Source organism: Neomonachus schauinslandi, chromosome 1 (assembly GCF_002201575.2).
Source record: "Neomonachus schauinslandi chromosome 1, ASM220157v2, whole genome shotgun sequence".
Lineage (NCBI taxonomy): Eukaryota > Metazoa > Chordata > Mammalia > Carnivora > Phocidae > Neomonachus > Neomonachus schauinslandi.
Window position 1 is genome coordinate 147,707,488 of NC_058403.1, and position 14,634 is coordinate 147,722,121.

At 40.8% G+C, this 14,634-nt stretch overlaps 1 protein-coding gene across 5 annotated transcripts in view; it reads right to left on the bottom strand.

Moving 5' to 3' along the window:
* Positions 1-14,634, bottom strand: part of WDR48 (WD repeat domain 48) — a 47,158-nt gene that overhangs the window by 20,455 nt on the left and 12,069 nt on the right. For 2 of the 5 annotated variants that reach the window (XM_021677551.2, XM_021677550.2), the window contains 7 exons: positions 11,957-12,097; positions 9,678-9,756; positions 8,703-8,785; positions 8,458-8,587; positions 6,482-6,570; positions 5,980-6,081; positions 1,464-1,688 (listed from right to left, as the gene is read on the bottom strand). In XM_021677551.2, coding sequence (XP_021533226.1) covers positions 1,464-1,688; positions 5,980-6,081; positions 6,482-6,570; positions 8,458-8,587; positions 8,703-8,785; positions 9,678-9,756; positions 11,957-12,097 — 849 coding nt within the window. Of the gene's footprint in view, positions 1-1,463; positions 1,689-5,979; positions 6,082-6,481; positions 6,571-8,262; positions 8,377-8,457; positions 8,588-8,702; positions 8,786-9,677; positions 9,757-11,956; positions 12,098-14,634 lie in introns of those variants that run through there. The other 3 variants (XM_044920658.1, XM_044920662.1, XM_044920663.1) reach the window with 3 other exon arrangements.

The following is a 14,634-nucleotide window of genomic DNA, read 5'->3' on the forward strand; positions in this document are numbered from 1 at the left end:
AAACAGCGGCTGAAAGTTTCAGCGTGATTTTAAATTAAATAGTTAAGGGATCCAAATGGGTACAGTCAAAAGGGTGACTTAGCATAATTTTGTTTTTGTTACTCTTTTGTTTTGTTTTTCTTTTTTAATAACAAGGAAATTAGGTGTCTTTTTCTCTTTGAAAATGTTTGTAGTAAAAAAACATTCTAACACAGCAAAAGTGAAAAGTACCCACGTAATTCACCTCCCTCACCTAAGAATAGTACACCGGCAAACAGTTTATCGTGTGCGCCTTCTGTATTTTTAAAAATAGTATACATATAGAAATATGTCCCTACAGCCATGTATATAGATGGCACGCACATGAAATCACTCTATGGTCAGTCATCCACTATTCTTCCTGTGCCAGGAAACTGAAGGTTGGAAGTCGTGGGATAGGCTGGACTCCTAGCAAGTAGGAATCCTCTTCAGTTCAAAGTTACGCTTCTTTCAACACACAGTTATGTTGTCACTAAATTCTTTGAGCTTTTTCCTCCACAGTCAAGAGATCCTGGCAGCTGCAGGACTCACACACAGTGCTTCTGCCCCCTGAACACAGGCTCTAATTCCAGCCTCAACCCCCTTGCTCCCCTAGGATTATTGGTTTTGTCCTCTGGGGGGCGCCACCTATTTTAAAGAGCCATACTCGGCCAGGATGTGTGCGCTCCTAGGCCACAGGAATCCCCTCAACTGTCTCCTTTGACTTCTATTCCCTTTTTCAGCCCTTCCTCTTATGCTGTGGCCTGGGTTTCAGATGTCACTTAGATTTGTGGGTATTTGCAGTTCTGTTTCTTGCTTTTCTAGTTGTTTTTGGATGATTTTTGTGAAAATGAAGTAGTGCTGTCTTTATGCCTCCATTTTAAATCTGGAAAGCTCTTCACTATGGTTTCAATGTGTAATTCTGAGATCATCAGGGAGGCCGAACATCTTGTCATATGATGATACGGCCATTTAGCAGTCCAGGCTTCACTTTCAGCAGGTGTCAGTATGGATGGCTTCTCAAGTACCCTTTCACCCACACAGCAGATGCTGATTAGCAATCAGGACTACTCTGAGGCAGTCATGGTTTGGAGTATGAACTGGCTTGTTCTCTCTTCTTCTGGAGCAACTCTTCCACAACCTCCCTCTTGAGGCATTGGACACATTTGTGCTTTGGTGTTGCCTGCTTACAGATACCTGAACTCGTCACATTCCTCCACTAAGGAGAGGTTAGGAAAGCCAACTGAGCTCAGGAGCAACGTGGGGAAATTGCACTAGGATTCGCCAGTGGGACAGCTACGTGTCACTGAGGTACCCAAAAAGTCACAATTTCTTCCACAAGTGACTAATGAAAATTAAAATATGTTTTTACAATCCCATAGCTGATTCCTGTTTTAATACAGATTTTGCCGGATTTGGCTAGCACATGTAACAATCTTAACCACAAAACTAAATTTAGGACACACCTTGAGAACTGGTGCTTTTTCTTCACAAATTAGTACCCGAATGTCAGGGTTTCTCAGGTCTGTACAATAAATCTTTCTGTCCCTTCCTCCAGAATACACATGTGTGAAGGCGTCATTGACTTGCAGAGCCCAAACACCTTCATCATGGACTCGGTACGTTGCTATACATCTCTGCTGGCCAAGGGACCAAAGGCGAATTGTCCCATCAGAACTGCCGGAAAGGCACTGAAAACAGAGAAAGTTAAAGTTAGAAAAAGTTCTGGCTGGGAAAGTTCCTGCTTTGCTGTGCTCTGCACTCGGTGCCTCTCCTGCCCCTACACTGTCAAACACCCACCTCTGACATCCTGTATTTCTGCCTCCAATAAAGACCTCTGATAAGCATGCACCACAGGCTGAAAATGACCGAAGGCAACAGTACATGCTCAAGCAGGGGAAATTTCTGAGCAAAACTGCCTTTCTCCTCTCCTACCTGGCCACATGCAGAATTGGCATCCCTTGGGAACTTGTTAAAAATGCAGATTCCTGGTCCAATTCCAAACCTAATGAGGCAGAAACTCTGGTAGGGTCTATCAGTCTGTGTTTTGATAGGCTCTCCAGGTCATTCTGTACACTAAGGTTGACGAGATTTGCACTAGGCCAGCAGGTCTTTCGGAGCCCTAGGTCACACCTCTGTCTCACCTCTCCCTCACTGCAATGCGCTCCTAATGGCCTGCCAGGTCTCTGGCATTCTACCAACAGGAGTCAGAAGCAAAATCTAGGGCGCCTGGGTGGCTCAGTTGGTTAAGCGACTGCCTTCAGCTCAGGTCATGATCCTGGAGTCCCGGGATCGAGTCCCACATCGGGCTCCCTGCTCGGCAGGGAGTCTGCTTCTCCCTCTGACCCTCCCCCCTCTCATGCTCTCTCTATCTCATTCTCTCTCTCAAATAAATAAATAAAATCTTTAAAAAAAAAAAAAAAGAAGCAAAATCTAGTCCCGGGCTTACCACTCAGTCTTTGTGACCTTACATACTTCCCATCTGAGCCTCAAGTTCAACATCTATTAATATAAAATGTGGACTTCCAGCATTCAAAGTTAACATTAGCAATTCTGACACTTTCTAAAGGCTCAGGAGCATCAACTACATAGAAGTTGCTGGCACACAAACTAGGGCTGAACACACTGTGACTCCGACAGAAAGAGGCTGAACTGAGCACACTACATTCACATTCAGCATGCCTGGGGTTCACTACCAGTTACTGTGGTGACTTGCAGAAGAGAATAAAAACTTACTTCTTTGGGGAAAAAATGGCCTCAGGAAGAAGCAACTGCTAGTGCTGGTGTAAGAAATTAAGTAGGCAAAGAGCTTCAAAGAAGAGAAGATAGTTGTGGGCTTGGAGATTTAGAAAGTGTCTGAATAGATGAGACCTTAAGAAATATTAAGATTTATTGGCGTGCCTGTGACTGGAAGGGGCCTTTCGAACTCTGGATGTGTTTAGTTAAATGCACACCCACTAGGACACTCCCCCATAAGTTGCCAGGAGCATCAGTGTTTTAATCCCCTATTCTAACTGGTTTACAAGGCAACCAAGAGCCTAAGCAACAACGAAACTGTCCAGAGGAAGTTACAAGCACACCTCCAACATGCCTGTGGGAGGACCCATACAATCTGATGGAGAGAGAGCAAGGAAGGGCTCCCCTGTCCAGGAAGAGCTGCTACTCTGAGGTGGCAAAGCTGTTAGTGTAGCTTTGATCCCTCAGATCCTAGGCCATGTATCTACAGGGAGTAAGATCTGACAACTTCAGGATAAGGAAAGCTAAGGTGATGGGTTGAAGTTCTCACAGCCTAGGCAACTTGCAGCAAGGGAAGAGATAAGTCCCAAACCCAAAGCGTACAGCTGAAAGATGAGAGAACAGAGCTGTATCAACTCTGATATTGAACATAAAATAATCTCTGATGGTAAATGTATTCTAAGGCCGCTAAAAGGCAGGCCCCCAAGTAGACAACAATTACTTTTAAAGTACAATGCTGGCGAACTTCTTTGCAGCGTTTGGTAGTATGGTTGAAGGATGTGCCTATTTAATAGGAATTCTAGTGCCTGCTACCTTGCAGGAGCTAGAGTAATCATCAGACATTTCCCACTACCTCCACCCTTCCACTGGATAAACGTGAAGACCCTGTCACTAGGAGGTAATTCTTGGGACTAGGACAGAAGGACCTGAATGGTTCTACTACATTAGACTTAGAGGCACAGACTCTACAGCCCTGATCAGGTGGCTGCGCTTTTGCCAAATAGAAACGAGGGGGGCCAGTGTATTGAGGCCAGGCCGCTGTTGACCAACATAAGTGTTTCTGGGATGGTCACTCATATGCAATTGTAAGTGCAATAGACAGCAGCCAAGTGGGCAAGGTAAGTCAGGGCAAGGAGTGGCCTGATGCTTAAAGACCCCTTGACTTTTAGCTAGGTTCGGCAGGACTTCAATTATAGGAAAACACTGTGAGGGACACACGAGGATGTCACTGACTCAAACCAAGATGGCAAATTGTCCCAGTTCCTCAAGCAATTGCCTGAGCAAGTACAAGGGATGAAATGTCAGGTGGCTCAGCCCAGTAATGTTGGCACCAATCAAAACAACTGCCGTGGCGACAGACCTCAAACAGTATGATTTGCTAAGTAACAACAACACAACAAAGGAAGGGGCTGTCCATGGGATTCGCTGGCCTGTTACACATATCTTATCACAAGTCTCTGACTCATGATGCCACCAGAGATCCTACATTAGAAGCTTGCAGGGCAACTCTGCGGGATGCAGTACATGCTCTGGTCCAGTAACTGTTAACTATTTCTCTCGTATATTACAAGAGTTTGAGAATCAGTACCTAAAGGTTTCTTTTTTCCTCCTTTGGCCCAAACAAGTAGTTACTGTTGCTGTTTTGTTGATCAATTCCCTAATATAAGTGTAGTTGGGGGTTAAGTTTACATTTCGCCTCTAGCTGCCAAGAAGGAAAATGGATGGAGGAGGAACTCGAGGAGGATGGTATCTGCCTAATTATGCGCTCTACCGCCCAAGGGCAGCCTTTCAAGCAGTCTGCTTAGAGTAAGTGCAGCTGACTTTACATGAAGTACATCTGTAACCATACGTGCTACTTAAATTGTCTTAGGTAAAAGCGCATTCATGACTATATATAGAGGAAACAAGGCAAGGAGTATAGTAGCAGGAGGAGCTTTAGAAAGTCTGCCAAGCCCACAGCCTCCTTCTGAAAACCATCTTGTCCACAGCCCCCTATTTCAGGGCAGTCCCATGAAGACCAGAGGATGCAGTCAAATCCTGAACGAAGCCCACAGAACAAGGCCGGTGCAGCCATCTCAAGTGTAGCCCAGCAGCTACCCTGCAAAACAGTGAGGAGCTGACCAAACTGGGCTTCTTAGACTCCCAGGAAAATGGAGCCGTAAAGGAACTCAAGGGCACTAGAGAATGCCATGGCCTACAGACAAGAATATACTTACTACTTCTAATCTTCTTACCAACTATACAAACTAAATATTATGGTCCCTGCTTTGCAGATGAGTCAACTAAGGACTAGTAACGTGAAGTTCTCTCAAGGCCACAGAGTACATTAACACTGAGATCCTTCCACATCTCCAAAGACCTCCATGGGCATCTTCAAGCCTCTCTTTGCCTGGTTCTGAAGATGAGTTCCTGGTTTTGGCTAGTTTTCCAAACCTTCCTCTCACCCCTGGAGACAAAGGTTTCTCTAATTCACGTGTGAGGCAGTTTCTATAACGTAATTTCCACAGGAGTGATAGCGCCTCTCATCGCACCACCTCCCTACTCTCCCTTTCCTAACCCGCTCGCAATCAATTCCAGTTAGCTCTGGGCTTCTCCTTGGCCCATGAGAAAACATGGCTGGGGGAGGTAGGGGTACAAGGTAGAGGTGGGTCTTAACTGAAAATGGTGCTCAGTTTTTGTTTTTATTATCTGTATTGATGAAACATCATTTTCCCACTGCTACAGAACAAATCGAATTATGTACCCAACCAGTACATGTTCAAACATTACCAAAATGTTTTTCTTTGAAATGCTGACTCTTAAGTATTATGTCAGATAACTAAACTTATAAACTGTATAAACTGTATCTATACAGTCAAATGACAGGATTTGCCCAAAGTCAAACACACTGTCAGGAAATTTCCCCTTAATTTACTAGCACAAAGCATTCAATGACAAAACTTCCTTCTGCTTTACACAAAGTGACATTTTAAATTATTTTATCCTATACACATCATAACTGCATATACTTGTTGGCATTCGAATTATTCTGAGGGAACTTTTTGTTTGGCCTTTATTTAGAAGTGATGCAAACAGTAATTTCAAAATTACATACAATTGAGTATTTTAAGGATTTAAAAGCAGACCACAGTTTATAATATGTGTGGCTTTGGGTTGAAATCAACCTAGGCAACAAAGCGGGGAAGTTTCTGGTGCATGAAATTTTGGACAAGGTTATTAGGTAAACGTGCACACGCAAGTGCATACCTGTGTACCATCTCTGTTCAACAGCAGTGCTTTGACATTGTCTGTGTGTCCTTTCAGCTTCATTAGTTTTGCACATGTTCTTGGATCCCATACCCTTAAAACCTGTGTATTTTAACAAAATATTACACAAACTGAGTATATATATATATATATGAACAAATTTCAATAATAAATGATTTAGAAGTTAAAAGACAACCGTTACATTCTGAGAAGGAAATATTGTTCTGCCAGTGGACACGTCTGAGGCCCCCAATCTTTTCAAGTAGGAGGAAGCCTTTCTAATGTCAAAACACAAATAGGCCTCCTCCACCCATCCACCCCACCCCCATCACCACACGCGACAGTAATTATATAGTTATATTCTCGTTTGTTCAAATAAAACCTTTCCCTTAGCACCCACCAAGCAAAACCATGGTCTGTATATTTAGTAATTACACAGATCAAATTATTTTGGTGTCTTTGTTTTCCAGTGTTAAGATATACCCGTTAAGCTCCCCCTTACCTTCTCAGTGGACCCTGATACAATGATTGTTCCCAGTTGATTCATTGCCAGGCTATAAATGGAATCTTTGTTCCCACTTAAAGAAGAAGCTATTAGAGATAAAGGAAGCTAAACGTTAACAAAATCATCAGCTGTTCAGCAGCTAGTCAGCAAAAATTTTAAGTTCAGTTACTCGGTTTAGAAAATCTTATCTTTGTGAGTGCTCTAAGGAAAAGAAGTCTAGCGATGATGGAGGTCATGCTAAACAAGACCGTTATCAAAATTTACATCTTTTCTAGATTGAGCATACACAAGTGCTCAATAAATATTTGCTAAATTGAATTGCACTGCCATTTAAAAACTATCCACATAAGTAATGTATTTTCAAAGATATACTTGTGCCAATAAATATGAAAAATATGTCCAAACTCACTATTTTCAAGGAAACACAAATCAAAGCAAAAAATATTATTTTCACCCACCAATTCAGATTTTCAATGAGGTAATAATTCTCAAAAGACAGTTCAACGGTACTCTTATACATTACTTGTGGGATAAGTACAATTTGTTGGCACAGCTCTTGGAAGGACATTAGGCAATGTGTAGCAAGAATCATGTTCATGCTCTTTGATTCAGAACTCAGTTTCACTGAGGTGAAAAAAGTTGCATACAAAACTGTCTATACAGTATGATCCTAATTTTCAATAAAAAATATAAACAAACATACTAAGAAGTTATGAGTGAAGCAGTTAATATATTCGTATATTTAGAAAACGATTGTAGTAAGTACTCAATAAATGTTAGCAATTAGTGTTTCTATAATCATAAATCAACCTGTGTGGTAACCTCTTTAAACAATTCTAAGCAAGATGTATCTGTTGCAGAATCTGTAACCGTAAGCCTGGTCTCTGACCTTGGGACAATCCTGACTTCTTTTGCTTTGTTCCCTCCTGTTAGTGTCTCTTTGAGGCGGACCCTACATCTAGAGAGACCCAATGTGTGTCATGACAGCCCTCAGCAGGGACCAGTTGCTGAATCACTACAATAATGCACTGGTGAAAAATCAAAGAGAACAGAGGAGGGTAGTGTTTAGAGCTTTGCATATTTCCTGGGGAAAGGGCAGAATATTCAAGAAATTATAAACATCAGTCTCCTAATGTGCCCTTCCTGGCACATCCTAGATTATATTACAACTGTTTTGGCTATGTCAATGTGAGTATTCCACAGTTATGACAAATTGGACCTATATGCAGGGATCTAGATAGTTCAGATCCTGAACACAGACTTTCTAGCCTAGAGGACTCTACTAGGGTGAGCCAACTGTGAGGCCGAGTCTCAAATCTAGATTTGTTTGGGTCTAACCTGGTAATCTGAGATATCTTAGTTGGTGAGGCACCTGCCTACTGTGAATGTCTCTGAATTGCCTCCAGGGGCACCCAACCTCTCTGAACTCTTTCGAAACTGGCTGGATTGTTTAGGGCGGCTCTGAAAGGGTGCCACAAAATCGGTATTGGGAGGACTTTTCTGTCTTTCCTTTGGGTATTCTCCATCTTGGCCATCAACTCAAGGGCTCATAAGACATAGTAACACTTTTAAGAGTCAGAAACTGCCTGCTTTGTCAAGTAATCACCCCTTCTACCGACAGTATCTGCTGAAGCTGTGGCTCTGGGCCAGGCAATGCTGTGGGAGGTACAAAGTGGTGATAAGACAGATTCCTCTGCCCTGTAGGAACTTACACTTTAGCTAGGGAGCTAAGACATGCACACGGACAAAAATAACCAGGTTACACCTGAAGAAGTTACCATTTTTAGACTGCAGTGACGAACTAGCTCCTTGTTGTTCAATCATACTCTTGGGGGCTAGAACAGTGTAGGTAGAAGCACTCTCAATATATGAAGCACTGCTTCGATGCAAACCTATCAAAGATGTTTCATAAACCATTCTTTATTTATATCAACTTGAATTACTTTTAAAGAAGTTTTTTTCAAACACCTTACTTGTGACAGTGTTATTTGAGGCAGTCAATGCTGTTAAAGTATTCACATCCCAAAGGAATATTTGTCTGTCCAACCCAGCTGAAGCTACCAGTTCTTTATCCTTGGCATATGCTAAGGCCTTTACATAATCCTGTAACAGAACACACATACAATGATCTACTAGATCAGTAAGAAAATGAGCCACATAAAGTAGCGAGATCTCAATATTATACTAGAGACACCAAAAATTACGTTTGTTGTTTTACCTTATGTGTCCTTAGTGTTGACATGCAAAATCCCTTATGTGCATTCCACACTTTCACTGTCGTGTCAGAAGAAGCAGATATTACTAGAAGATACAAAGAATAAACAAACTCAAGTAGTAAGACTTCACCATTTTAAAGACTTATAACAATGCAACATACTTTCAAACTAATGTTCATAGACACACATATATTCTTGAATATTTATAGTATTCTTAACATTAAGTCAAGTACCTGTTAATGTTCACACACACACACACACACTTACACACAATCTAAAAGCTTTTCCTAGAACCTATTGTATTGTGTCTCAAATATGTATTTATTTATTTAGATTTTATTTTTATTTATTTGAGAGAGAGAGAGAGAGCACGAGCAGGGGGAGGTGCAGAGGGAGAAGCAGACTCCCTGCTGGGCCGGGAGCCTGACTCGGGGCTTGATCCCAGGACCCTGGGATCATGACCTGAGCCGAAGGCAGACACTTAACCGACTGAGCCACCCAGGCGCCCCTCAAATATTTTTTTAAATAGGCAAACTTTTTTTAATGTTCCAGTTGAAGGAGCAACTAATCTGATGGAGAAAAATTTCTCTAACACAGACTGCAAAACCAAGAAATGGATCTTACCATAATAAAAATGAAAAAAGACATTAATAAAGCTAAAAGAATACATATTGTTATGAGTCTATTTATATATAGTTCGAATGCAGGCAAAACTAATCTACAGTGTTTAGAAGACAGGAAAGCAGTTATCTTGGGGCATAAGGGAGTTACTGAAAGGACAGTCCAAGGGGGCTTCTTGTAATCTGTATGTAGACATGGGTGTTCACCTTATAAAACTTACTAAGCTGTGTTCTCAAGGTGTGTGTGCTTTTGTTTGTATGTGAAACTTCAATTAAAAAAAAGTACATAAAAAATGAAAAGCATATCAAATTGAATAAAAAACTTCCAGAAGCCCAATAATCCAAAGAAGTACTTACAAGTTTTCCCATTACAACAAAGTACAATGTCGTTTACCCAATCGGTATGGTGTTCCATAGACGCTATATATGGATCTTGCTAAAATTAAAAGAAAAATTGTAAGGTCATTAGTTTACATTAGAGAATGAAATATATTACAAATTATAGATATGTCTTCATTCTTCAATTAATGTGACACACTGCTCTCAGGTCTTAAAACTGACAACTGAATTCAGAGAAGAATGAATGAATTTATTTAAGAGAGAGAGAATGCGCACGCGCCCATGTGTATGAATGCATACTGAGCGAGTGGGAAGGGGCAGAGAGAGAGTCTTAAGCAGACTCCACGCACAAAGCGGAGCCCAATGTGGGGCTTGATCTCACAACCCTGAGATAATGACCTGAGCCCAAATCAAGAGTCCGATGCTTAACCGACTGAGCCACCCAGGCAACTCCAGAGTAGAATTTCATCAAACAGTTGGTGCTTCCATATAACAGATGTAAACAGAAGTTTTGTTTTAGGAGTTTTATTACTGATGAAAGCCTAGGTTTCTAGGACAAATGCTTAATTTTTGTCTTAAGTTAGCAAAGACAACAAGATCTGGGCAAGGCACTGCATATGACACAGAGTGCTGCAGGCGGGGGTTTCCTAGGAAGGACAGGATGTGAGCAGATCTACAGGCTTGAGGGATTTGGATCGGGGGTGGTAAAGGCTCACAGCAGACAGCAGACCCAGAAATGAAGATGTGGCTGAACGAGAGTAGTGAGGAGCCCAGCCTGACTGCAGAAGGAGATGAACATTTTTGCTCTTAACCCCCTACTAAGGTTTTTACCTTCTGAACTAAATGTTTTCCTCATGATATCTACAGTCCTTCAGAGAAAAACTGGAAGCCCAAAGTTAAAGGAGTACTAGCCCCACCACTGTATTGATTCAGTAACTTGAGATTCTTCCATTCTTCTCTCTTGGCTTAATTACCAGGAGAGGCCTTTTAAAGAGCATTTAGTTATATCCTACACCCAACACAGGCAAGTTCAAGACTCTTCAAGGCTGAAGAGAACAGCTCTCTCTACAAGTTTATTTGAGAAATGATGCTACTTAGTCTTGTCATGAAATGAAGACCGGAAAAAAGATGTCTAAGGGAAGGATAGGTAGCTTTCTAGATTCTTTCAGGCTTAAGTTCTTGTGTTTTCCTTAATTTATTTGAAATACTGTTAATTCCTAGAAGGTGACATTCCAATTCAAATGTGAGTTCCAAGAAGTATTTCAAAGCCATAGTATTCTTAGTTTCCATTTTTTTTGATACTGGGCCCACCACTATTTCCATTGGTTAAAAAATTTAAAGCCCACTGGACCAAAGTCCATTTGAAGAAACATTATCCAGCAACTGTGCAGAATAGTGGCTCTTTTTTAGACTGAACATCAGACTTGCACAACTTGCTAGAGAGACAGAGACTTTTAAAACTACAAGGTCAAGCACCAGGTTCTGAAGTTAGACTGGGAGCTAATTCTCTGTCACTTACCAGCGATTTAACCATGGGTTTCTCTGAGCCCGTCTTCCCATCTATGGAAATGAATCATCATCAGCTGCCTTGAAGGGTTGTTGTGAGAATTAAAACCACACTGGATAGGAAAGGACTAAGAGTGTATCTGGTACGTGGCTAGGAGCTCAATAAATGCTCTTTCTCCTTCCCTGATTCTTCCTTCCTATGTCATTCACAATACAGGCATTCAAACAAAATACAAAAAGAGTTCCTTTCCATTTGACTGGGGATTTATTTTTACATAGATTTAAGTCCTTTCCCTGTTTAAGAAAACAGACTTTAAATCTCCTGAAGAAGTCGACCAAGTTGTCTTTCTATTTTTATATCAACCTTATAGTATCTAATAAGGCCTTACGGATTTTTTGGGGACCCTAATCACTTTTACAGAAAGAAATCAAATGTTTCCTCCAGATTAATTATAAATGTAAAAAAGCGTATTCAACTTTTTTTTTTAAAGCACTGAAAAGGGTTGCCAAGAACAGGAAAATAAAATTGTTGAAAGCAATCCTCCCACCAGACCAATCTCTTTGTTTCTCTGTAGCAGAGATCTCTTTTCACACACCTAAGTTTATGGAGTCCCTACCTTAGCTAAAGCGGTTTTGAATACTCCCCTAGGGGTGTTTTTCTCAGAGGCTTACAGAATTCTGGTTGCAGTGCACCAAATAACACATTGCTCAGAGATTACATCTGAAACTGTGAAAAGTGCCATATTAGACAGACTAACTTTACTGAGTATAAAACTCAATCCCTGCCTTACCTTGTGCTGATTGACACTCCATATTCTTATGATTGAGTCTCGACCGGCCGTGAAAAGTCTGTTCAGTGCTGGATCCAGCTGCAGGGCATTGACTCCATTTCGGTTGTACTTCTCCACTTCATCTCGAATAACATAGGAAACCTGATAAATACGTCCAGATTTGCTTTTTATGAAGTTGTAAGACATGCAATAATAAAATGTAGCCTACTAGTAGCCAATCTGAAATTCAAAATCCCATGTTTTCCAATATAAAACTTATTTTTCAACCCAATAAACATGTCATTTTATTCTGTAGACACTGAAACACTGAGAAGTGGAGATGAATGACATTCATGATGTCAGGCTCAGCCTAGTCCAGGATCAGCAGGTATAAAGTTAACTTACTACAACAGCTTCCTAACCAGACTCCTCCCCACTCTTGTCCGTCTTGAATCCATTTTCCACAAAGCAGCTGGGGAATCTTTTAAAAATGTAAATTGGACTGTGTCTCTCCTCTGCTCAAAAACCTCTTGAGCTGCTTACTCTCCTAAACTCATGATTTGATCTGAACGCTTTGACTGGCCTCAACGCCCTGCTCACTTCTCCTGCCACTCATCTTTGCACACGCTGCTCGCCATTTGGGCACACTGCACCTCCGGACCATCGCACGCACTGGCCCCCTGTGTGGAAGCTCTTCCCCCCAACTCTGCTGCAGTCTTTAGATGTGTTTAAACGATGCTTCCTCAAAAAGGCCTCATCTGACCTGCCACACAAAATGAAGTTTTGTGTTCCTATAATACGCTAACCATTTCCTTCAGAGCGTTTTCCTCTATTTTGCTGTTGGTAACCTGTCTGCTCCAAGTGAAAACCCAAGAAAATCAACCAAAAGCAACTATAAGTAAGAAAAAGACAGCCCAAAGCAAAATGTTTCTTTCCTTTTCTTTTTTTTTTTTTTTAAGATTTTATTCATTGGAGAGAGAGAGAGACAGAGATAGCGAGCAAGAGCGAGCGAGCAGGGGCAGAGGGAGAGGGAGAAGACGACCCCCCCGCTGAGCAGGGAGCCCAGGACCCCGGGATCATGACCTGAGCCAAAGGCAGACACTTACCCGACTGAGCCACCCAGGTGCCCCAAAGCAGAATGTTTCTAATCTAACAAAATAACTAGTTAAGAAAAAACTGGGGGGCGGGGGGGGGAGATGATTTACAATAGGAACAAGAGTAAGTACTGGAAACATATTTTGCAAGGAAGATACATAACCAACAGCACAAGATACATAAAAGAACAATCTGAATAAAGGAGACATGCCATATTGTAGCACAGGAAGATTCAAAATTAATAATTCTTTCCTAAATCTGTGAATTTAACCCAACTTTGGTCAGAGTCCTATCAGAATTCTTTCTAGAAGCTGACAAAATACATACAGTACAATGTCTCCAGGGGAATACCCATTTTTTAAAAATGAAAGGATATTCTTTAAAGGTTTTAAAAGGTAAAGCTACGAGAATTACAATGGAGTACCACAACAGGAATATAGAAAAAAAGGATCAGTAGAATAAAACAAAATTTGGACACATATTTTCCTACTACAAATTTTTAATTTTGATATAAACGTAGTGTTTCAAATCAATGAGGGCATGATAACCTCTTTAATAAGTTATCTAAGCATCTAGTGATTCCACTGGGAAAAATTATATCCTTTCTCCAAATCTTAAACCAAAATGAATTTGCATATGAACTAAAGATTGAAATTTAACAATTTAATCATAAAAATATTTTTAAAAGACAGGCAAATATGTATAATCTCTACATAGAGAAGGTTCTGCTAATATGACAAGAAACAGGGTAATCTTTTCAAAGAAAAAGACCAATGCTGCTCTGACCAACACAAGTCAAAACCTTCCAGATGTACACAACTGCTCACAGCAGCATTATTCACAACCGCCAAAAAGTGGAAACAACTCAACTGCCCACCAACTGATGAACAGATAGACAAAATGTGGTCTATCTGTGCAATGGAATCTCAGTCAGCCATAAAAAGCAGTGAAGTACTGAGACAGGCTCCAACACTGACAGAATCTTAAAAACATTCTGCTAAGTTAAAAGAGACCAGTCACAAAAGGCCACCTATATAGGAGTATACTTCCAAGAAATGTCCACAACAGGTATAAATCTACAGAAAGAGAAAGTACATTAGTGGTTGCCAGGGACTTGGAGGAGAGGGAAATGGGGGTGAATGCTAATGGGTATGAGGTTTATTTCTGGGGTGACAAAAGTCTCTGAATTAGGTGATCAATGTACAACATTATGGATTTACGAAAAAGCCCTGAATCGTATACTTTAACAGGTTGAGTTCACATAAATTTTATCTCAATAATGCTGTTATTCAGGGAAAACCAAACAAAACTCTGATCGTCAAAAAATAAGATGAACAAGGTTAAAAGGCAAACATCTAAAGTCTGGGAAAATAATGAAATAAGTATGAAAGATAAAACTCTTAAGAACCTACAAAGAGTCCATACAAAACAGTAAGAAGTCGTCAAACTCTCTGACAGAGAAATAAAGATCACCAAGAGGAAATTTTTTAAAAAGAAAAGAAAATGCCAACAAACACATAAATAAAGACATGAAAAGGGCCAGGGTTATATGCACAAAGACAAGACTGTTGTTTTTGGCCTAGTCTTTTGGGTGCAACTAACTG